General features: G+C 39.8%; 1 protein-coding gene across 2 annotated transcripts in view; it reads right to left on the bottom strand.

Moving 5' to 3' along the window:
• Window positions 1-7,260: 7,260 nt before the first annotated feature.
• MTAP (methylthioadenosine phosphorylase) overlaps window positions 7,261-23,205 on the bottom strand; it is a 34,283-nt gene continuing 18,338 nt past the window's right edge. For both annotated transcript variants that reach the window (XM_062512987.1, XM_062512986.1), the window contains 4 exons: window positions 20,117-20,219; window positions 15,915-16,154; window positions 15,263-15,385; window positions 7,261-8,200 (listed from right to left, as the gene is read on the bottom strand). In XM_062512987.1, the coding sequence (XP_062368971.1) occupies window positions 8,162-8,200; window positions 15,263-15,385; window positions 15,915-16,154; window positions 20,117-20,219 (505 nt within the window). In that variant the 3' untranslated portion in view covers window positions 7,261-8,161. The remainder of the gene's footprint in view (window positions 8,201-15,262; window positions 15,386-15,914; window positions 16,155-20,116; window positions 20,220-23,205) is intronic.

Genomic DNA, 23,205 nt, shown 5'->3' on the forward strand with positions numbered 1-23,205 from the left:
CAAAAAGAAAGCTCATCCGCACTTTGTACCTTTGCATAACTTTATGATCTATTTTTAAAAGTGGTAGGATTTTCCTTTGGTTAGAGCACAGGTCCCGAAGCAGAGCCAGACCAATTTCTTTAAAATATAAGCACGGATAAGGAATCACTCTCCTCTCAAAAAAAAAAAAAAAAAAAAAAATGTTTTTTTGGGGGGACAAATGGAGAGCAAGCCCCATCACAGAGGATGTTTGGGAGCAAATCCATATGGGGCAGGGCGGGTGAGACAAGTCGTACTCAGTTATGCTTGTGGCTCCCTTTCCAACTCAGAATAGTATGTAATTCTGTGAACGAGCTTTTCGTTTTCTCTCGCGACTCTCCAGTTCAGCCTCTCGAGCTGGGGCCTGAGGAAACTCGGTTGGCGTGGCGGGGCGCGGATCATCCATTTACACATCATCCATCCCAGCCTCTGGGCTCGCTGTCCCGGTCCCTGCCGCCGGCCCGCCTGCCTGCAGACTGCCCACCCCGTGGGAAGGAGGGACAGAGCTCCAGGATGTCCCCTCCGAAACATGGCAGTGGGAATAGCATTCACACCGGGATGCACACGGGGTTTTCACCAGCCTCTTCAAACTCGGGAAAGCTGTGACAAAAGAGTGTAACCTTCCCAGAGGCTTTAGCCTCAGAGCTGCCAAAATTTCCTTGGGAAGTTGCCTGAAGAAGATGGAGAATTCCAGGCATGGAGTTATATATCTGGTGATTTCAGAAGTGATGTTAGTGTGGTTCATTTCTTGGACAATGAGTCAGCAGTGCTGTGTGATACAAAAACCTAAACAACCTAAATTGTTGTGAATGCCAGCACCTGAATAATTTGACAAGGTATTTTTCAATTCTCTGCCAAATTTTAATAAAATACCTTCAGGTGTAATAGCACTTAGAAAAACTCTTTGCTATTACACACTACAAAAAGTGACTCTTTTAGAACATGACTCCCAAGCTTTACAACAGGCAACATCCCCTCCAAATTCACCCAGGTTTATTGCATAAAAGACTTCACAGACTTTAAATCTTGTGTTCAAAGTCCTCAAAAGCTTCAGGGAAGATAGGAAAAATAAAAAGTGTTTTAGAAAATGAAGTCATCCCCCCACCTTGCCTGGAACAAAGGTGTGGAAATAACATTAACTTCATTGTCTACTTACACAGAAAATAAGCTTCATGTACTGTAAATATCAGGAAGAAAATGCAAATACTCAGAGCCCTTACAGAAGAAAGTGGAGATCTGAAGATAGAAAAGGCAAGCCAAAGTACCAAGTGCTGGAGAAGGAGCTTCTGAAGACATTTGCATCTTCTAAGTGCCCTGGTGGGGCAATCACTCCCAGAGAAGAGATGATATATGAAGTAATTTTATTATTTTCAAATCAGATTTCATCCAATCCTAAACCAACACTCACTGAAGTAATGAATTTTTATTTTTTTTTTCTAAACTCACAGGAAAAAGAGGCAGAAGTACTTTAAAATACTGTATGAACAGAAGACAGAACACTCTTTTTCTTTGTGGAAATGTCCCCAGAGGACCAATGTTTCCACATTCCTGTCTCTTACTATGTATTTCTAAGAATCTTTATGCTTTTGGTAGAAACACTTGCAAAGGAAGTGTTTCTATGCTGAAGAAAGTCCAAGAAGGTGTAATGAAATGAGAGGTGGCCCTCAGGAGTTGAAAATCAAGAATCTTGCAGCTAAAGGTGTCAGGCTGCCTCCCACAAAGGTATACAGATGACTGTCACTGGATCTGGTACTGCTCTTGTTATTGAGTGTTAGTTCAGGATTTGAGAGTGGGCTGTGAGAAGCCCTGTTTGCACCTATAGGATCAAGGGGACAAAACATCCAGGGTTTAGTTGACACCATCAGCTGAGGTCATGGTTTCAGAAATAACCCTACTTCCTACTACCAAACTAGTTAGCTTTTGCTGCCATTGGCGTAGTCACTAATTTCAGGAAGCAGCCTCCTACATGATTTCTAAACAGAAACATTCTTATTTGAGGAGCTGAGTGGCGATCTAGAATGTGAGAGTTTGACCTCCCAGCTGGGAAAAGTGCCAGCATCAGCACCTTTTTCTCTCCATGGTGCTGACTGTTGACAGGTAATAAAACAGTCATGCTGATGCTTCTGGGAGGAAGGCATCCAGAACAGGGGAGAAAAGACACAGGTCCAGCTCAAGAAAGAGGTGCCTGGAGAAAGCAGAGACAAACATGGCTGCCTGTGTCTGAAAAGATGCACCAGGGACACTCAACCCTATCCCACTCCATGTCTGCCTGGGTCAATGGTTCTGCTGGGCTTCTTAACACTCATCCTTGCAGAAATCCAATGCATGTGGCTGATGAGCAGTGGCACTTAAAATCATTCCTTGCCTATACAGAACAAGCACTTGAACACGGCTGGGTTTTTTTGTTTGTTTGTTTTGTTTGTTTTGTTTTTTTTTTTTTAACATCTGTTTTCTCTTTAGATGGTGAGCAGCCTAAGGGCCAGAGAAGAAAATGAGAGTCAACCCAAGGTACCAGTAACAGTAACACTGTGGAGTGGAGAATTTGTACTAAACTTAGTCAAGGACAGAGATTATTCCACTGTTCTCACATGCAATTAAGGGAAAAGAAACTCCTACCAACACCATCTTCCTACTAGCCTATCTTGCTGGTTTACCTTCAGGATTTCAGAACCTTCTTGTACAGTTGATAAAAACCCATTAAAAAGTTGCCTCCTATAAAGAACTAACTGTTAAGATCCTAAGGTCAAATGAAAAGATTTTAGATGAGATGTCTAATGACTTCTTGTACTAGAGGAAACTCACTGTAGGAAACCAAACAACTGGACAGACTTGATGTGTCCTCTAGAATACAATTCTAGAGGCACTGTTCTTAGTTCCAGCTGGGTCTCATCTATGAGACCCCAATGTTCACATTGAAAACATACTTTCAAGTATGCATAATTACACATATCTTTGCACCACAAATTGCCTGCGCCAATTCATAGCAAAAGTGGTGGAGAAACTGACAATCACCTAAATAAACAACAACAAGCTTTTGCAAAAGTGTGACCAAACGTTAATTTCAGTTCTTTTGCACTGTCCTGCTTCAGACACCGCTACAATGACCATGGGGAGAGGAAGCAGTCATTAAAACAGTTAAGCAGAATTTCTGTTTTAGAAGGCTGCTCCTGCCCAGTGCTGAGTACCTCCTGAATTAATTTCTCCTCTTACTGATACTCAGCTGGTTACAATAGACAAAATAGTCTCTTGCTGGCCCATTCTGAGAATACCAACTGGTCTCAGACCTCTTTTGAATACTAATAAAAAAACTCAATTCTGATGTCATATGCCACCTGTGCAAATTCTGATACATGCTTTGGATATTAGCATGAAAGAGTGTGATGTGTTAAATAAGTGAAAATGAGATATGAGTGGGCAATTTCATGTTAGCAAGATAGATCAATGTTAGTCTGCAAAGAGTGCTTAGAGAAAACAGAAAAAGGAGAAAATGAGTAAATCTAATGGTCTGCCTCCTGGTCTAGTTTGTGCCATATTTGAACCCACAGTACTGCATTGCCATGAGTACAGTATACCGCTAATATGCATGCTGGAGATCCTCTGAGCAAAATAAAGGGAGATCTTATCCAAGATAAAAGGACTTCAAAAGCCATGGATAGCTGTGCTAAGCAAAATACAACATCCAAATAATCAGTGGAGACTGGGGTAGGAGATAATAGCAAGTCCACACTCAGAGAGCAAGTGCTCATGATACAAGTAAGTGTAGGCTTGGAATATAGGCACGGGAGCTGAATGCTGCTTAGTCCAAATAGACAAGTCTCTTTACCCAAAGCAGAAGTTCTGTTGCCTGGGACACGTGTGGCAAGATGAAGTAGAACTCCTAATGAATATCACTGAAGAGACAGTTTGGAAAAAGCTCCTCTGAGTGGGTATATGTCTTCTCTAGCATGTCATTTGTGTGTTGAACTTACCCTACTGTGACATTTCTGCCTGTGGTCTGTGTAGATCTGGATGTTTAATAAAGTTCTAATCTCTGACTTTGGATGCCAGCTGAAAACTGAGTAAGAAATCAGTTGGCTATTTATTATCTTTCCTGGTCCTTGCCTAATATTGGCATGCCTCTTGCTTTGTGCATCTGTGCTATTTGCAAGCACTCAGTTCCACTCAGTCTCCCCTCTGTGTATGTGGGAAAGAAAATCAGGCTTTGAACATTTATTTCTAACATACCCACTGTTTCCCTTCTGCATTTCTCTATTCCCCCAAGGGATATCCTGTAGAGAAGCATGCAAGACTGATTTGCTCTTCAGCAGTTCCTACTAGCTCTAGGGGTGTTCTCTTTGACCCAAAGTTGAGACACCATTCAGGCCATACAAATCAGTAAGTTTAGGACAATTTTGCTGGAGATCGAGAAGCAGACCTGGAAAATTAATACAAAATTCCACTTTATTAAGCTTTCCATGGTTCTAATCCATTTTGTATGGTATGTAATTTACCCACAGAGAAGCTACTTCATTTGCTTCAGTGCTCCCTATTCAGCACCAGTGTTCAGAAGAGGCTTTAAAGTGGTCTGTGAAATATGCACATAGAAAGCAGACAGCTTTCTTGCAGAAAGCTTTGTCAATTTTTCTAGGAGACAGCATTTTGTGTAAGAGATGTCAGTGTAAAACGCGAAGTGTATAACATGTCATACATAACAACCCAAAACCATGAAGTCCCTGTAAGATGAGCAATGATATCAGTCAAGCTTGGAGGGCACACTTTGGAAACTGGGATGTTTGAAAACTGGGCAAAGCCACAATTTACCATCCTATATCCTGATAAGCCATTTATCATATCAAGATGCATTTTTCTAAGAGCCTCAAACTAGTACTTGCTAACACTGATTTTGATGTTATGATAAAGGAGCACCAGAAGGTAGTACTCCAAATCCTTCACAGCAAATAGACTGAGTAACAGTTGCCAAAAATAAATAATAAAAAAAAAAACCTGTTATGGAGAGACACTCAAACTAAAGCACGGAGACTTTTACCAGTGAAGCCCTCTGCCCATCACTGCCTCATTCTTGTAAAAACAGACTCATTCTGAGTCTAAGAAGGGGCCATGGTTCTTTGTTATGATGTTTACTTCGTTTTAGTAATGGGATACATACAATTTGTATCTTCTTCTATTACACCTGCAGTCCCGCCTACAATAAATACATTTCTTAAGACTGTTTAGAAAGATAATTAAAATCACTTACATTTGGTCCTATCTTTACAGAATTAAGCATTATCCTATGCTTTTCTTGCCAATTACCATATCTGTAGTCCTATGAATAAGTTACTTGCAACACATTTCAGAGTATAAAATGTACACTGAACTTTGCAAAAAACACACTACACACTACCAGAGTTTTACAAACTATATGTAGTTCTGCACAAGATACCATTAGGTACCAGGCATGCGCTGACAGAGCAAGTAAATATCACTGAAAAGTCTCTTCCACCCCAAATCATCAATGACAGATAGCCCAATCCTCCCATTATGGGCACGGACAGTTTCTGCTACTCTTGGCTGATCAGAACTCTTGTCTACCTGATTCTGAACACTTCCAAAGATATCCACAACTTCTCTGAGCAACTTGTTTCACTGACTCAGCAGCCCCGTCATAAAAAAACATGTTTATATCTAATGCAAATGTACCCACTTTGAGTTTAAAACTGTTGCCCTTTGTCCTGTAACTACAGGCTGTGATGAAACGTCTCTCTCCATCTTCCTCATAAGCCCCCTCTATGTTCTGAAAGTCCACTGTAAGATCTCCCTAGAGCCTTTTCCGCTCCAGTCTGAACAACCCCAGCTCTCTCTGCCCGTCCTCTTAAGAGAGGTGTTTCATCCCTCTGATCACCTTGTGGCCCTCTGCTGAACTCAACCCAACACATCTTTCTTGCAGAGGACCCCAGAGCTGGATGCAATACTCCAGGTGGGGTCTAACCAGAGCAGAGGGGCAAAATCACCTCCCTTAATCTGCTTTTTCATTCAGCTCATGATGCAGTTGGATTTTTGGGCTGTGAGTACACATTGCTGGCCCTTGTTCTACTTTTCATCCAACCAAAGTCCATCTCCACAAGGCTGATCTTCACCTCAACTCAAATGCAGCACCCTCTGCTTGGTCTTGCTGAACTTGGGCCCCACTTCTTGAGCCTGTCAAGGTCCTTCTAGATGGCATTCCTTCCCTCACCCACCACTCAGCTTGGTGTTTTTGCTTTCCACAAACTCAATCCCACTATCTTACTTATTGATGAAAATACTACAGTACTGTTCCCAGACCTCTGAGGAAAACCATCTGTTCCTGGTTTCCACCTGGACACTGAGCTATTGAGTGTAACACTTTGGATGCAGCCATCCTTACCTAGTGTTCTCACCTACTCTTGTATATGAAGCATTTGTAACAGAAATGTGTAACACAACTCACCAGCTATGGACCTCTCTGTGCCACTCTCCTGTGACACTAAGTACCCACTATACAAACCAAAAGAATTAGCATAACAATTACCATTATATGTCACTATAAAAAGTGAAACCCAAGGGGACTGAAAATCAACACCCAGAAAGAACCTAGAACACTCAGATATGAATTTCCTGGCTCTGATCCATTTCACCAAAAGTGCCTATGGAAAAAGATAGAAAAAGAAACCATTCTTAAGGTCAGATATTTGATTTGGGTTAGTGGAAGGTAATGAAAGCTATGTTCAAGCTCTGGCTCCTGCAATCCAAGTTCTCAAAAAAACCCCAGGAAACAGAAAATTGATTATGCTGTTTTCCCCAGTATCTGAAAAGCACCTCTAATGGTTTTGCTAGGAGGAATACATCCAGATCTAAAGGCTTTTACCACAGGAGACTGGGTATCTTACAGAAGACTAGGAAGCTAAAATGCTTGTGTACCTGCTTTCTTCTATTTGCCTTTTGATTAGCATTATTTTAACAGTACTATGAGGATCCTTACCGTTCATGTTTCTGATCATTTCCTTGCACTCTGATCCACTTCTGCCACAGCAATCCCTGCTGTTCAAGGACTTAAAACCTAAAGTTCTGAACAGCACAATATTTTCTGAAAAGTGTCTTTCTGAAAGTGTTGTTTACAAGGTATCATCACCAACCTGTCCTATGAATGGCAAAAATCAGTGAGAGACATAATGACTAGAAGTAAATATAATTCCCCCCAATTTCCACACATCTTGGAGAAGCATACGTTTAATTCATTTTATTTACTAGACAAGAAGTAGCAGGTCATTTTATTAAAATAAAACCATATTATAAAATTGAAATGCATACATTCAAACCACTTGAGCACATTCACCACTTAATACAGGAACTAAAACTGGAGCTGTTCAATGAGGCGGAAAATGGCCAGCAGAGTGTTTGGGACGCTGTCAGCAAAGTACTTTTTCTGTACAGTTCTGTAAATCATGTAAGTACATCTTCAGGCACAAATTTGGTTTAGGCATTACTTCAGTCTCCTGACTGAACATTAACACTAACTCATTACGCAACTGCTGCTATAACAGAACCACCACAATTATTAAACCATGTCTTCTAGCACACAAAACAAGTACACTGCTATAAAAAAAATCACTGGAATAAAAAATACGGATAATGTATAAAAATACTATGATTTTGATTTGAAATTGTTTGTTCAGGTTTTCTGTTATGTTTCTGTTAGCTTTCTGAAGTTAATTGTAACCATGTGCCTTTTTGAAGGAAAAGACGGGAGGTAGAAACAGCAACACAAATAGCCTGTGAGTCTGCTTTCTCAGATCTTATCTTATGAAACTGCAACAAAAATATTACTCAAACTTCCCTTTCTACCATCAGTTAAAAGGTACCAGTGATTAGAGGATACTGACTTCTTTTTTCTGACCACTGTCAGATATAGTTTGTCAGCAGGGTTAATTTTAGTTGAAGACATACTCAAAATTTAATTTTAACCATCTCCTATGTGATCAAACTGAGAAAGATTTTAACAGCAGCCTCACACATGGTCATTGGTCAATGTTTAGTCCATGCTTTTAAACTTGTAACATTTTTTGAAGATACTGTAACCTCTGAAATTTCGAAAGTGATCCACTCTTCCTTGAAAGCCCTGGAACTTCAAGGTCCATCCAGGTTGTTACTGCTTTGGCAAGATGACTGAGCACTGCACCATTGTCTGAAATACAAAGTCACAGGAGATAAATGCTTCTTTTGCCAATGCAGAGAGAATAATTTTTCATTGTAAAGGTAGACTATGTAGCTTCCATTTTGGTTACAAACAGGTGTAACTCATTTAATGTGCATAGTATTTCCAACTTTTTCCAACACCACAGAAGTCAATATAATTACAAGGAGGGCATATACCAAGGAGTTTTCAATACAACTTTTGCAAAGGTATGTTATAGGCTTCTTGGTATGGAGAAAAACAACCATACTGCAAAAATACTAAATTATGGACTTTGGGCTCACAGACTACAAATGAAAAATCATGCAGCATGCTTTCTGTGACTTCTACACAACTTCCCCTCAATTCTGAAGTACAGCTATGAAGAACAGAAACAAGTTACATGGCACTGACTGTGAGTGAATGAAATACTCAAATTATGAATGGACAGGCAACTTTGACACTAGCCACATTCAAGGGCAGGGTCACAGAAACATTTAAATCTCAGCTTTTGTGAGAAGTCCTTGGCCTGCAAGCACCTCTGCATGCAGACCAATGCAACTACAGTTGAAGTGAAGCCTTGATGTATTTTCTTCCTCCATTTTACTCACCTGAGTCAATATACTCTGATCATATATGCACATTCACTGATTTCACTGTGATACTTTTTGAGGAAGAAAATTACTCCAAAATATTTACAAGATTAGAGTTCTACACACAGAACTTAGGAATTCAAGTTTCAGTTTGAGATAGACTAGAAAAAATTACTAAAAAGATACTAAACTTTATGCCCTTCAACATGCTACCTGTCAAATCACATAAATGCCCAAGTGACTCCCTGATAGAGTATATTGAAACACATCTTGAGTTACCTTACTCAATCTTAACTGCTCCAGAGTATTCACTTACCACAGCTCTCAAAATACAGCATTTTTCCTTGTATCACAGATCTGACAAGTACTATTTCTCACAGGCTAGTACAGAAGATCAAGAAAAGGCAGGTAGGACCAGCAGGTCTCCCCACAGAGCCAAGAAATTAATCTGAGGAACACTCACAGGAGCTCTGACACCTTACCACAAGCCAATCTTCTTACAGCCACACTATAAAAATAAATCAGTTCTAACAGGACATTCTTTTTACCATTACAGTACAGGAGAGATTATAGATAGTATAGGAGAGATTCTCTCCTGATACTCATGAGGTTAAGCCTTATTGTAATAAAGGTACAGAGCTCAATTCCCAGTTATGATGAGCTAAAATTCTTTTCAACAGGACAGGTTTTTTCTAACTTAATAGTTTTCCTAGCAAAGATTTTAAAAAAATCTACTTTATCAGTTCCTATATGAAATTATCTGCTCTCACCAACTCATTAACTTCATGGGCAATGAGCCCATGTTTTACATGCTAAGTTTTTGTTATAAATGCATTGGCTGCAGTTCTTGTTGCCTCTCTTCCAATTGTCAACTATAGATAAGCTCCCATTGTCCTGAAAGCATCCCTAACATATTTGCACTTCCATCTGGGTTCGCTCTTTATAGCTTGTTTCTGATTCCAACCCTTGAATGCTCCATTTTTGCACTACAGCTGTTTCCTGTTCTGTCCACATCTCTCTGTGGATCAGTACTGAGCTTGGAGAACACTGCCTTTAAAGACCTGCCAACTTTCTGGAGCTCCTTGACTTTTCAGAGCTGCGTCCTATGAGATTATTCATATCAGTTCGTTGATTAAAAACAAGTATGCTCACCTGAACTCCAGGAACCATACTGTTAATTGTCTTACTTGCTCTTCACAAGGATGTTCAATGCCACATTTTCATAATGATTACAGCAAGAACTGACAGTAATTATCAACTCACTAAACAATTCTTCTTAGTTAACAGCATATCCAGCTGTATATCACCCATGACTGACTAGTCTATCCAGAAATTTCCTTGACACCAAACAGAAATCACTTGCACCACTGTGATCAACAGCACCATCTGCATTTCCTGACACATGACGTAAATACCATGTGGTCATATCCAGTTCTGCAAGAGTGAGGGCTTTAGCCCGACACTGGAAAATTATTTCTTTACAGCAAGAAAGCCATAAAATACTGGCCTAAAGACATCTTAGATATTTAAAAAATAATAACTTGCAAAGTACACTTACACTCACTGATATATCACAGAATAAATGATACATGAAAGAGAAGCAATGGCAAGCAGTCCATTCTTTATCAAGGAAACAGCTCTTAGACATTTTGTTTCAACACTGCAGTCATTCCTAAAGACTTTGGTAAGATTTAGAGGTGACATCACTGGCATGTGTGTTGATCTGGGATGAATACTTCCATGGAAGGAGACAGAGAAATAGAGGTGGGCAGAGACTGACAGCACATTTTCTTCTGCCAGGTGAAGTTCCTCCTGTCATAGCAGCCAGATTACAGATCTTGGAAAAGAAAAGGTGCATCTGTGTAGAGCTTTGCTGTTTCACGTGCTTCCCTAACACTACAACAGACATTTGCAAATGCCCACTTGAGATGCACAGCTGTGGCTTGGATACATGCTGTCACTGACAGTAGTGCACCAGCTTCAGTCTTACTCAGCTTGCTCCTTCTCTGTGTACCTCAACACATTTCCACAGGGCATGCAAGAGGTGCTGCCTTCAAGCTCTAGGAAAAGGCGCCTCCAAAACAGATCAATTCAAAAACCTCTATCATCTGGCCTTCCAAACTCCCACCATAAAATATACTGAAGTACACTACAAGACAATAGTTTTAAAGCTTTTTATGGTTCAATTACACACTTGCACAGAGGCACATATATGTACCTTTCTCTTTGCTTCCATGCAAAAATTGCCTCTCTCATTCATTAACACCAATCCTTCATCTGCTTTATCATAATTAAATCCCCCAAAAAGGAACATTTTTAGCCTTTCCTGATGTTCCTGTGTGAAATTAAAGGAAGCTGCCAAAGCTTCTGGACCTTCAGAATTTCTCACTATTCCAGAGTTCTTGTTCTTTCGTTGTTAACACTTGTGGCTCCTACTTTCTTGTTATAAAGTTTCAACCCCCACTGCCTGTTTCCAGCTCTTCCAGTGCCTTCAGGTCAGCCACCTTTCTCAGTACACTATCACTCAAAAGTATCTGCAAAGAACATAAACACCTAAGAATTGCAAGTGAAACTATCTCAATATTCATAATTTATATGAGGCAGTAGATATTTAAGAGTAAAAGTGTTAAGAAGCGACATTAGGATGGAGTGACTCTTCCTCTGGTGCGTCATATTTTCTTCTTTCAGTAAACAGTACTTAGGGGACTGAGTTGGACAAAGCACTTGACAATGAACTGAAAGAACAGCTGGTGTTCATTAAAAGGGAACATCTTAAGTGCAGTCCCCCAGTTCACCAGCCCTCTTTCACTCCCAATGAAGATTCAAGATAATCCCGCAAAGGAACACAAGAGGACACTGCTCACTGAAGTATGCCTGCCAGAAACCAAGGCAGATTCATCAGATTCATTGGGTTAGAATTCTACAAACCTGGCCTGGCCATTTATGCTTTAAAAGTGTCCAAGGTGAATTTTACTAAATATGTTCCCTTCATGTCATGGACTAAACTAGAGATGAGAATCACAGATATGAGATATTGGTTTTGCATGGCCTGGATTTGGTAACAAGGGGCTAGAGGGGTGGCCTCTGTGAGAAGCTTCTGTAAGCTTCTTCCATGCCCAGCAGAGCCAATCCCTGGTGGCTCCAAAGATGAATGTGCTGCTGGCCAAGGCTTGGCCAATTAGAAATAATGGTAATGCCTCTGTGATAACATACTTAAGAATTCAAAACGAAAAGGGCTCGTCCAGTTGTAATTGCATCCAGAGAAGAGTGGAGTGAGAACATGTGAGAAGAACAACTCTGCAGACACCAAGGTCAGTGGAAAAGGAGGGGCAGGAAATGCTCCAAGCCCTGGAGCTGAGATCCCCCTGCAGCCCATGGTGCAGCCCATGGTGAAGCAGTGTGCCCCTGCAGCCCATGGGGATCCACAAGGGATGCAGAGATCCACTCACAGCCCATGGGGATCCACGGGGGATGCAGAGATCCACCCACAGCCCATGGGGATCCACAGAGGATGCAGAGATCCATCCACAGTCCCTGGGGATCCACAGGGGATGCAGAGATCCATCTGCACCCTGTGGAAGAGCCCCATGCTGGAGCAGGTGGATTCCTGGAGGAGGCTGTGACCCTGTGGGAGACCCATGGAGAGAGAGGCCCTGCTCCCAGGCTGGAGCAGCCTGTCCTTGGAGGACTGGACCCTCTGGAAGAGTGACCCACACCACAGCAGTTTGAGAGGGCCTGGTGCCCATGAGATGGAGCCACGTCAGAGAAGCTCATGGAGAACTGTCTCCTGTGGGAGGGACCCCAGGGTGCAGCAGGAGAACAACTCCTCTCCCCTGAGCAGTGGGAGCAGCCTTGGATGAACTGACCATAATCCCCATTCCCTGGCTCCTTGCACTGCTGAGGTAGGAGGTAGAGCTGGAAGAAGGGAGGGGTTTCGGGAGGGTGATGTTAAGGGCTTATTTTACTTCTCATTACCCTGCTCTGATTTTGTTAGTAATAATTAATTTCAATTAATATCTCTAAGCTGAGCCTGTTTTGCTCAAGATGTTATTTGATGAATTATTATGGTGGTTTTGCATGTCTTGGTTTTTGGTGAGGAGGGAAGAAGCCAGCCAAGGAAGTGATTTTCTGTGAGGAGCTGCTAAAAGCTTCCTCTGTGCCTGGCAAAACCAACTGCTGGCTGGCTCTGAGAACAGGCACACTTCTAAATCAATTAGGAAAGCTGGTAATGACTCTCTGATAACATATTTAAGAAAGACAAAACCATGGGAACTCTCTTGTCTTCCTCTCCTTGGAGGGGTGGTGGCAGGGACCACTGGTCCCCTTCCCAGTGGGGCTGCTGGAGCATGCAGTATGGGGCCATCCCCACACTGCAGCCAGTGCAATTGACAGAACTCGAGAACAAAAAACCTACAAGTACCAATTCTCTACCAAGTCAGAGAAAAGGGAAAAAATGAAAGCACGTGAGGAGAACAACATGGCAACACTAAGGTCAGTGAAAAGGAGTGAGGGTGAGGAGGTGCTCCAAACCTGGAGCTGAGGTTGTTTTGGAAGCCATGGTGAAGACTGTAATATCACAAACTATTTCCCTGAATTCACGAAGTGAATGGAGGGGATGTAGAATTCACCTGCAGCCCATGAGAAAAGGTGCCACACAGTAATGTGTGGATGCTGAAAAGCTGTAATCTGGTGCCAGGCTTGAACAGAGAGAGAGAGAGAGAACTCTTGCTTCCAGAGACAGAGGAAGACGACCCTTGCTTCCAAACAAGAACAACTCATCCTTTAAAGACTATACCCCATGAACTAAAATGGCCCATGAAATAACAGTTGTGGCAAAACTGTTTGCCTGTGGGAGGGACTCCTGTTGCAGCAGGTTGGGTATAGAAAAATTACTTCTAGTCATGAAAATTAGAACCATGTTGGAGAAATTCACAGAGAAGCGTCTCTCATGGGAGGACCTCATGGTATAGCAAAAGAGACTCCTCTCCTTAAATGAACTGAAGAAAGATTTTTAGAAGTGACAAACTGACAAAAACCCTATGTTTTGTCTCCCTGAGCTGTCAGCAGGAAGGAAAGAAGGGCTGGGGGAGGAGAGGAAAGGTGTTGTAAAGGTTTAATTCTCATTATCATTTTAATTCTGTTAATAAATTTTTCTTTATACCTTTTAAAGTTTTGACCCTGTTTTGCCCTTAGGGTATTTTCTCCTAATCCTTATCTCACCCCATGAGCTTTTAAATTTCTTTCTCTTTCCCCCTCCTCTGCTCAACTATAGCAAAGGAGACTGAGTTAATAATTTTTTGTGGGTGCACTGGTGTTTGGCCAGTGTCAAAATTGTGACAGTTTTGGTGGAGAATGTGGGCAAGCATGAGGACTTTGAGATAAGCATATTAATTGGCAGAAATAATGGGCAAGTATTAAAACAAGTATTAAATCACAAAATTAAGTAGAATGATAGTGGGAAATTTGCATTGTAATTGTAGTGAAAAATCTAGGGGTTGATTTTCTGTGTAATTTGTCTTTTTGGTTGTGTAGCAATTATGCCTTAGATTTAGTGTAGAGAATTTTTTCTTCTGTTTAGTTTAGTAGTTTTTTGTTGTTCTAACTAAGGATTATATGTTGAGTGTAATTTTGATGATAATTCTTAAATATGTGACTTATAGATGACAAGGGTGGAATTATCCTGCTCTGATTTTGTTAGCAATAAATTCAATTAATATGTCTAAGCTGAGCCTGTTTTGCTCGTGACAGTATTTGATGAATGATCTCTCCTGGTCCTTATCTCAACCCAGTCAAAAAAGGCTTGTTGAGAAGCTGGATAGACATCCAAACTGTTTTAGCATTGTTTTTCCCTTCTTTATTACAGCCACAAATGAATCTCAAGTATGTCAGTGAAATACAGGTGATGAAACTTGTCTAAGAAAAATTCTGCTTAAGAACTCCCTCATCAATATATTTTGAAATGTTTTTCTTTTCCGTATTTTTTCATGCACCTTGGACTTAAAGCCTATGGAAAACACTATCCTAATAATTTCAAACTGGTTACTACTCATACCTTTTAAGACCTTTCCTCTTCTGCATATTACAGTGAGCACAATGTCTTTGGTTTGAGCCAGTCTTCCACTTGACTCTCCTTTGTGGTAAGATCCAAGATCAGGGTAGCATTTGGATACTCACATATATTCATATCTTATGAACATCTTATGGTTTACATCTCACCTCATCAACCATACATCTTTTCCCATCAATTATACAGCTATCTGTATTCTTTAACCTTTCCCAAAACTTCTTGTAAAATTGAAGCTAGACCTTGGCAAGAATCGTGCAAAATCTGTCCATCCTTCTTCAAATGAATTTGGTTTCTTGAAGCATTTACTCTGAAACATTTTGATTTAAGCAAAAACATCCTGTAACATACATGTGTCTTATGTGTGCACATACATACACTGTCCCTCGTACTCATCAGCCTCATTTATGTACTTACTTTCAGAGTGTGCAGGGTGTCAGTCCATTCCATGGAGCCTATCTGAGGTATAGCAGTAAGGAGTATGCTTGTAGCCTTATTTGCATTCCCTTTCAGCGTCTTTAAAACTTTATCCACTGAAACCTGGAAATACAATACAACTGAGTGGTACCTCTCAATTTTGAGAGCACACATTTTCAACACCCAAAATAAATTTAACTCAGAAGTGTAAAAGTGAATCCTTAGAATAACAGTTTTTTTAGATAGCACAAATGTTTTTTCCTCTGGGTGTGTATGGCTTATACTTGTGTATTGCAAACGAATAGGAAAACTAAAGCATATATATTGTTTTGCACAGAGCTGTAAAAGAAAAAGCACCAGACCAATCACAGGAAGACTAATCACACACAGAATTCATGAGCTTCATACTCACTGACCCCTTATTCAGACAACAGGAAACAAAAGGTTTGCTAGTAGTGAGGCAGGCTTATGAAAATCAACGAGATAGCAACAATTGACGCTATTTTTACTTTCACAATCATTCGTCAAGAAAACTCAGGGACAGTACAGTAATTAAGAACAGATTTAGTACAGTATGTAACCTCTTATCAAAACCTACACATTCTCATCCAAATCCCTCAGGACAACACCAGAGGAAGAAAGTTCCACTCACTGCTTCTTCATGTTCCTTCCAGCAGTCATAATCTGTTGCCATGGCAATGCTAGCATAACTCATTCCAGCTTCCTTCGCAAGGATCACTTCAGGCACTGTAGTCATGTTGATAACATCGGCTCCCCAACTGCGAAACACACAGCTTTCTGCTCGAGAGCTGAAACGTGGGCCTTCAATTGTGATCATTGTCCCCTTGGAATGACACTGGAGCCCCAGCTTCTTGGCAGTGTCAATAAGAACCTGCAAAACATGTCAGTTTTGAGGAAAGGAAAAAATGCCCCTCATGCACTGCTTTTGCATCCCATCAAAAACCTGCACATGAAAGAAGTTAGATTTATATAAAGTGGCCATATTGCATATGACTACAGATGTCCAAAACCAAAGATGAGTTCTGTTTTCCTCATCCAACAACAGCAATGAGCTTGAACTCATCTGATTTTGTTAGTATCAGTTAGATTATTGCTTTCAATTCAGATGAAGAAGACTGGGAAACAGAATTGTTTTGCACACTTAGACTGTGCCTACACTGCAAGCAGAACTACAGGTAAAAGCATTCCACTGTGCACTACAATATCACATGGTGGATCTGAGCCACTGAAAACAGTAGTAAGAAATTTACATTTTGAGAGTAAAACTCTACAAGCACATACTTCAAAGAGTACTCTGGGAATCTGTGCAGAAATTATTACTACATTTTCCCATCCTAGTGGCTGAGGTGTATACTGGACATGGGACATACTTTGAGCATGTCTCATCAGTTTTTTTAGTTACAACGAGAACCTCATTTACAGTAGAATAATCCTGATTTTCTTTCTTGGTAATTGGCCTGAATAATTCCAGCTAATACAGCAGGAATAAGAGGATACCAGCCTAGGTAAATGGGACTAGGATACTCAACACTGTTCTGAGTAGGAAAGTGAAAGGAACTTTGATGACCTCCATTGAAAACAGCCATACAAAAAAAATTTAAAAAAAAAAATAACAAAAACACTACCAAAAATGTTGTTAGCCAGGAGGGACCTTCATAACACAGAAACAGTGAGAAACCTAGTCTGACACCACTAGAAGCAACTCCCTAGCATCATAATTTACGCCACATGAAGCAGCTTCTCTGCAAAACACTGTGAGAAGCCTACACTCAACACAAACAGATGCAACAAGCAGAGACAGCTCAAGTTTGTTACATGACCGTGTGGGGTGCCTTCTCACTGGCACGCAGAGCAGTGGATTGTGTGGAGCACTGGATTTTGTGGAGCAGCACAACAACATAAAGCTGGAATACTCATATCTGCCACTGCAGATGCATGTCAGCAGGCAAGTCTGCACTGTATCTGGTTTGTAGCAGCACCTTACACACCTTCAGGTTTGAAGAAGTGATTGAGAGCAGCCCTGCCAAGAAGGACTTGGGGGCTATGAATGATGAAAAATTCAACATGACCTGACCATGTGCACTCACAGCCCAGAAAGCCAATAGGATCCAAAGCAGTGTGGGCAGCAGGGGAGGGAGGGGATTCTGCCCCTCTGCTCTGCTGTGGTAAGACCCACCTGGAACCCTGCATCCAGCTCTGGGGTCCTTACTGTAAGAAAGACATGGAACTGTTGAAACAACTCTAGAGAAGGGCCACAAAATTGATAAAAAGGCTGGAGCACCTCCCCTATGGAGACAGGCTGAGAAAGTTGAGGCTGTTCAGCCTAAAGAAGAGAAGGGGAACCTGTGAGGAAACCTCATAGCATTCTTCCAGTATCTGAAGGGTTCTACAGGGAAGGTGGAGAGGGACTCCTCATCAGGAACTGTAGTGATAAGACAAGGAATAACAGGTGCAAATTGACAGAGGGGAAATTTGGGTTAGATATTTAGTGGAAGAAGTTTTTTAACGTGAGGGTGGTGAGACACTGGGACAGGCGGCCCAAGGATGTTTTTGATGCTGCAACACTGGGAGTGTTCAAAGCATAGCTGGATAAGGCTTTGAGCAACTTGTTCTAGTGGGAGGTGTCCCTGCACATGGCAGTGGCAGCTGGGACTAGATAATCTTTAAGGTCCTTTACAACCCCTTAATATTCTGTAATTAATTCTGTGTTGTAAGTTGATCTAATATTAATCACACCTAATATTTTGGTTTATTGATGCCATTAATTATGAATATATGTTTAGCTGAATGCCAGTTAATTACATTGTTAATAAATCAACTGACATGACATCAATAGACCAACTGACAGGATAAAACCAAACCTGAGCAGTATTTTTCTGAAACTCTTTACAAAGTTCCAACTTTACTGCCTATAAGGTGTTGTGTTGAGCCTCAGTTTCTAAATGCAGCAATATCCAAGATACCTTATATTATTCAAAACTTCTGAGAGAAAAAGACAAACTCCATTTAGATTTGCATTTAATTTACAGTGCATAAGCCAAGTAAACCTGATCATTTTAATGTATTTGCACAAATGCAATATAATATGAAGGTTTCAGATTATTAGATGCAAAATTCCTTAAATATGTTACATTCACAATTTTGGCTTTTTTATTATTATTGTATCTATCTATGAAATTCCTCTGAATTGGGATAAATCGGGTTGAAATTATTCCAACAATTTCCAGACATAATTTCAGGAAAAAAAGAAAGTAACTTTTATCTGGTATTTTCAAATTAAGTGAAAATACTCCTTCTTAGTCTCACAAAGAGTTCAAAACCCGCAAGTTCTTTAAAACATCCATCTCTTAGGTGAATGCACAGGCTAATGAGATAATGATCACAAGTCTATGACTGGGAATTACCTGTATGTTTTTTCTCTGAAGAGGTACATTTCTCTGCTGGCATTTCAAAAAATATAAAACCCAAAAAAACATCTCTAGTTAGTTAATAACTGAAAGAAAACAAGTCTTGGCATATGCTTCCTGCAGTCTCAGGAAATGTCTTATATATGAGTACTTATTTTTTTTAAAAAAATGAAGTACTGATAATCATCAAAGTGATAACACTTTTTAATCGATTTCTTAATAAACTCCTAGCTGTGACATGACATCATGCTCACAGTAGAAAACAACTAAATGCCAACTAATCTTTGGTAAGAGCATGTGGCTAGGCTCTTTTTGTACGAAAAATGCAAAGTATTTTGCATAATTTACCGCTCAATGAAAGAAGGGCAAAAGCATGCACATGTATAATATGCAGTGGCTTGTTTCTTCATGAGACTTAAAATATCTTAGGTCATTGTAAAACACCATGATTCCCAGTGTGAATATCTCTAAACTACAGTGTGGCCAGTTAACAGAAATAACACATAATAACACTGAACCAAATGACAGAAGCAGAATAGCTCAGAAGTCCAAACGTTTGTACATGCTCTGGGTACAGATTTTGCCACCTGCTTCACAATTCAGCTTTGTCTTGATTGCAGAGAGCAGGACTCTTAGATGATTATGACTGATTCTGTAAGTATTCCCTTTACTCTGAAGAATGTACCTCCACAAAACCTCAAAATATGCTGTTCAATCTTCAACTTCCCTTTTTCCTCAATACTAGAAATACACTAAGGTGACATATTTAATCAGATACACTTCTCCCAGAAGCTTATAAAGGTGATGAAATACAGAAAAGTGTTTCACACTCTAGCTTGAAAAGCCTGAAAATCTTGAAGTGCCACAACTGAGAGCAACACCTAAGAATAAAAGGCAAATATAATTTGGCTTGTTTCAGTGCTTAACATCCTAAGCCTTGACTCTCCACCATTACCCACCTCTACAATGCATAAAATTACAAATGCAATACTGCAGTTACTATGAATGTTAAAGTACTACTTACTTAAATATTTAAGTACGTGGAGTGCCTCTACCATAGCTGCAGCTTTATTGAGAAAAAATGGAACTAATTTCTAATCCTAACTGCCTTGTTCACTTTGTTTCTTTCTTGGCTGGTTACTTGATAAATAAAGATCTTTCATCCTTCTACTAAGACTCCTGGAAAATCTATGTTGCCAACTGATTTCTTCTGCATACCTCCCTTAGGAGGACAGACACAAGATCTTTTACTTCACATGCCTTCCAAATGTTACATTCATCCTTAATACCATGATGTATCTGAGTAACAGGATAGAGAGATGCATATTGCCTCTATTCTAAGAATGGACAATCAGACTAATATATCACAAAAAAGTGCCATAAAAGAACCCAAACATTTCTTAGTACTGTTACAGAATTCACTAACCTCTCTGGTTTTGGTGCAGAATGGCTCAGCCATTGGAATATGACATACTCCTGAAAGAGTAGAATGCTGTCCATCATATAAAGTACAATGTCTTTTAGTTGTCCTAGAAAAGCAGAAAACTTGCTTAGAGAGAACAACAGAAAGAGAAAGCAAAAATTGATACAAACCGAAAAACACAGCATCCCTGGGAGTGGAAATAAAAATCAGTATGATATTAGTGACCACCTGTAATTCTGTTCTGCCTCTGTACAAACCTTTGAGAATTGACTGAATAGTATAAAATGGTTACTCCACTAATGCATTGTCAATTCATTATGAAAAAATCTTTTGTTAACCAAGACAGCGAAATGCTGATTTGTTCCTAAATAACACAAAGATGTGATTCTTGTGATGTGATTCTACTGCAAAATAATTAGCTAATTTAATAGTCAGGCACACAACCTCTGGAAAAAGTATAAGTAAGCTTTAAGAAAGGGAAGGAATAAAATTTCAATTAGCACAAGGCTAGTTGAAATAGAACTTGTTCATATCACTGCATTCCTACATTGAAAGGATGGGAATTTACAGGAAGTGCTTCCAGCATGAAGGAAGTGTGAATTCAACCAGAAAAACCTTGGAACAGGATGTCTTCATGTTCTCAGAAAGATTACATGCACATATGCAGTGCCAGCTTCCAAGTAGAAAAATTCTTTTTTCTCTCTTCTTTGAATGATGGAAATGGTCCAACATGTTGAAATTACCATCCAGCATGCAATTTTGGAACACATGGAACTGCTATCCACTAACACTTTACTCTCAAATGCACTGCCTCAAGCTAATCCACACAACTGGATGGTGCAAACTGTCTGGAACAACATTCTCAGACACTCCCTTCCTCCCTGTAGTGTGTCACATACAGTGCTTTACAGGAGAAAATAAAGACAATAGCCAAAATCAATCCACAACTGAAATACAAAGTATCTCACTTAATAATAATACTTTTATTATTATTATTTTATCATTATGGTAATACTTTTTATAACAGCTCCCCAATAAAGTCACTAGGAAATATTTAGAAGGTTTTAAGTACAAGTTATACACTAAAGTAGGTTAGGACAAAAAAAATCTATCAGTAGGGTAGTCTTAAGAATGAGATTACAAAATAGGAAAGAGATGGACAAATTAAAATCATCTGGAAAATGGGATACAGCTGCTAAAAATCACTTGAAACACCAAAACTATTTTTTCCTTTATGGGACACTGAAAAGCTGCAAATAGAATATATGCAATTTTTCACAATTTTCTATTTTGTCTGCTAATAAATTATTTAGAGTTGGAAGAAATGGCAAAAGCCACAATCCATTTCCTGCATTATAGTATTTTAGACCTTGTTAGTCAGGCACTTTCAATCAGAAAAGCCCAAGTAAAGATCTGAAGGAATTCCCCAAAAACACAGGGAGGTTCCTCCTCTCCCCCATCTCAAGGACCTAGCTATTAGTGCTTCTTAGCACATCAATGGGAAAAAATTCCACAGGCAAAGGGGAAAGGAAAAACCAACCCACAACAGTCATTCAATTAAGTAGTTACTGTTTTGCTCTCCTCTTCCTAGCGAGTATCAGCAGCAAACCAAACCGAAAGTATTCAAAAGCCCCCAGTTAGCCTGATGTAGTCAACTGACTTACAGTATTGCAATTTACTAACAAGAGTCAGAGGCAGAAAAAAATTATTGTAGATTTTTGAAGTACCTTCTTAAAGAAGAGAACAACTTTCGCAGCTTGTAGCAGCAAGTGGTTATTTTTGGATTGGGAAGCAAGGAGAAAGCACTATATGTATTTTTGCATTTATTTAATAAAATGCATCTTTTATTGTTAAAATACACAAAATAATAAGCATAAAGAAAGCAGAGACTATATATGGAATCATGTTTGGAAATCTTATGTAGTTCTAATTACACCTATTCAGCGCTTCACACTGTAAGTCTAACCCCTGCTAGGCAGAAGTCTTACACTACTCCTTATATTGCAATCCTGTCATTAATTTCACAGTGTGTGTGACCAAGTAGAACATATTACAGTAGCTGCCTAAAGTTTTCTGTTCAGTTCTAGCTCTTCAACCATTCTTATTCACTATTCCTTCTTTTTGCTTCACACATGTAAGGAGAATTGAGAATAGGAATTCTCCCTATTGAGAACATATATAGAGAGAGCCCAGATTTCTAGTACCTGGACTAGATTTTAATGGTGGCCTGAGTAAATCTTTGCCACCTAGACCACAACTTATTTCCTATGTACTACCTGGCATGGGTTAGCCACTGTATAGAAGTCAGAATAACTTTCAAGGAAAATAACTGACTTGTTTTTACAAATTTAACCAGTATCTTCTTTCCAAGACTATTCACACTGTTTGTATGACCCTGTTCTTTCCTTACAAGGTATTTCATACAAATTTCATCTTTTCGGATGTTGGTGGACAACTAAAACATTCTGACCCATGAAAATATCTTCCCATCAGTAGCACTGTTGGCATAATGACTTATATAATGTAATCACTCTTATGATTATTGTGAAAGGTTAAATGCAGACCCCATCTCCAAACACCTAGCAGTCTAACACTCTCTGACATTGAATATTAAGAGAAAAAAAACTACACAAAAATTCATCTGTCAAAACAGACATACTATTACAATGTATCAGTTTTCTGAATTAAACTGCAAATTGGGGAAGATTTTTAAATCCATATTACATATAATTTTCCATACTGGAACATTTTCACATGTTTTTCTGAGCAGCATTTTGGTTTCCTCATGCCATTAAACAAGTCATAGCAAGTTTCCGCTTCCCTACATCAAAACAAACACTTGCTCAAGCAAAACACTGCTTTTAAATAGGCTATACCATTACTAGTCATGACCATCTGAATAAACTCTAAACGAAAACACAGAACAGTTGAGGGCAGAAGTGGCCTCTGGAGGCCACCTGGGGGTCCACCTAGAACGGGCTGTCCAGGTCCATATCCAGATGGCTTTGAATATCTCCGAGGATGGAGACTCTGCCAGCTCTCTGTGCCAGTAGTCAGTCACCTTCAGTAAAAAATGTTCACTGGTGCTCAGA

This window comes from Cinclus cinclus, chromosome Z (assembly GCF_963662255.1).
Source record: "Cinclus cinclus chromosome Z, bCinCin1.1, whole genome shotgun sequence".
NCBI classification, from domain to species: domain Eukaryota; kingdom Metazoa; phylum Chordata; class Aves; order Passeriformes; family Cinclidae; genus Cinclus; species Cinclus cinclus.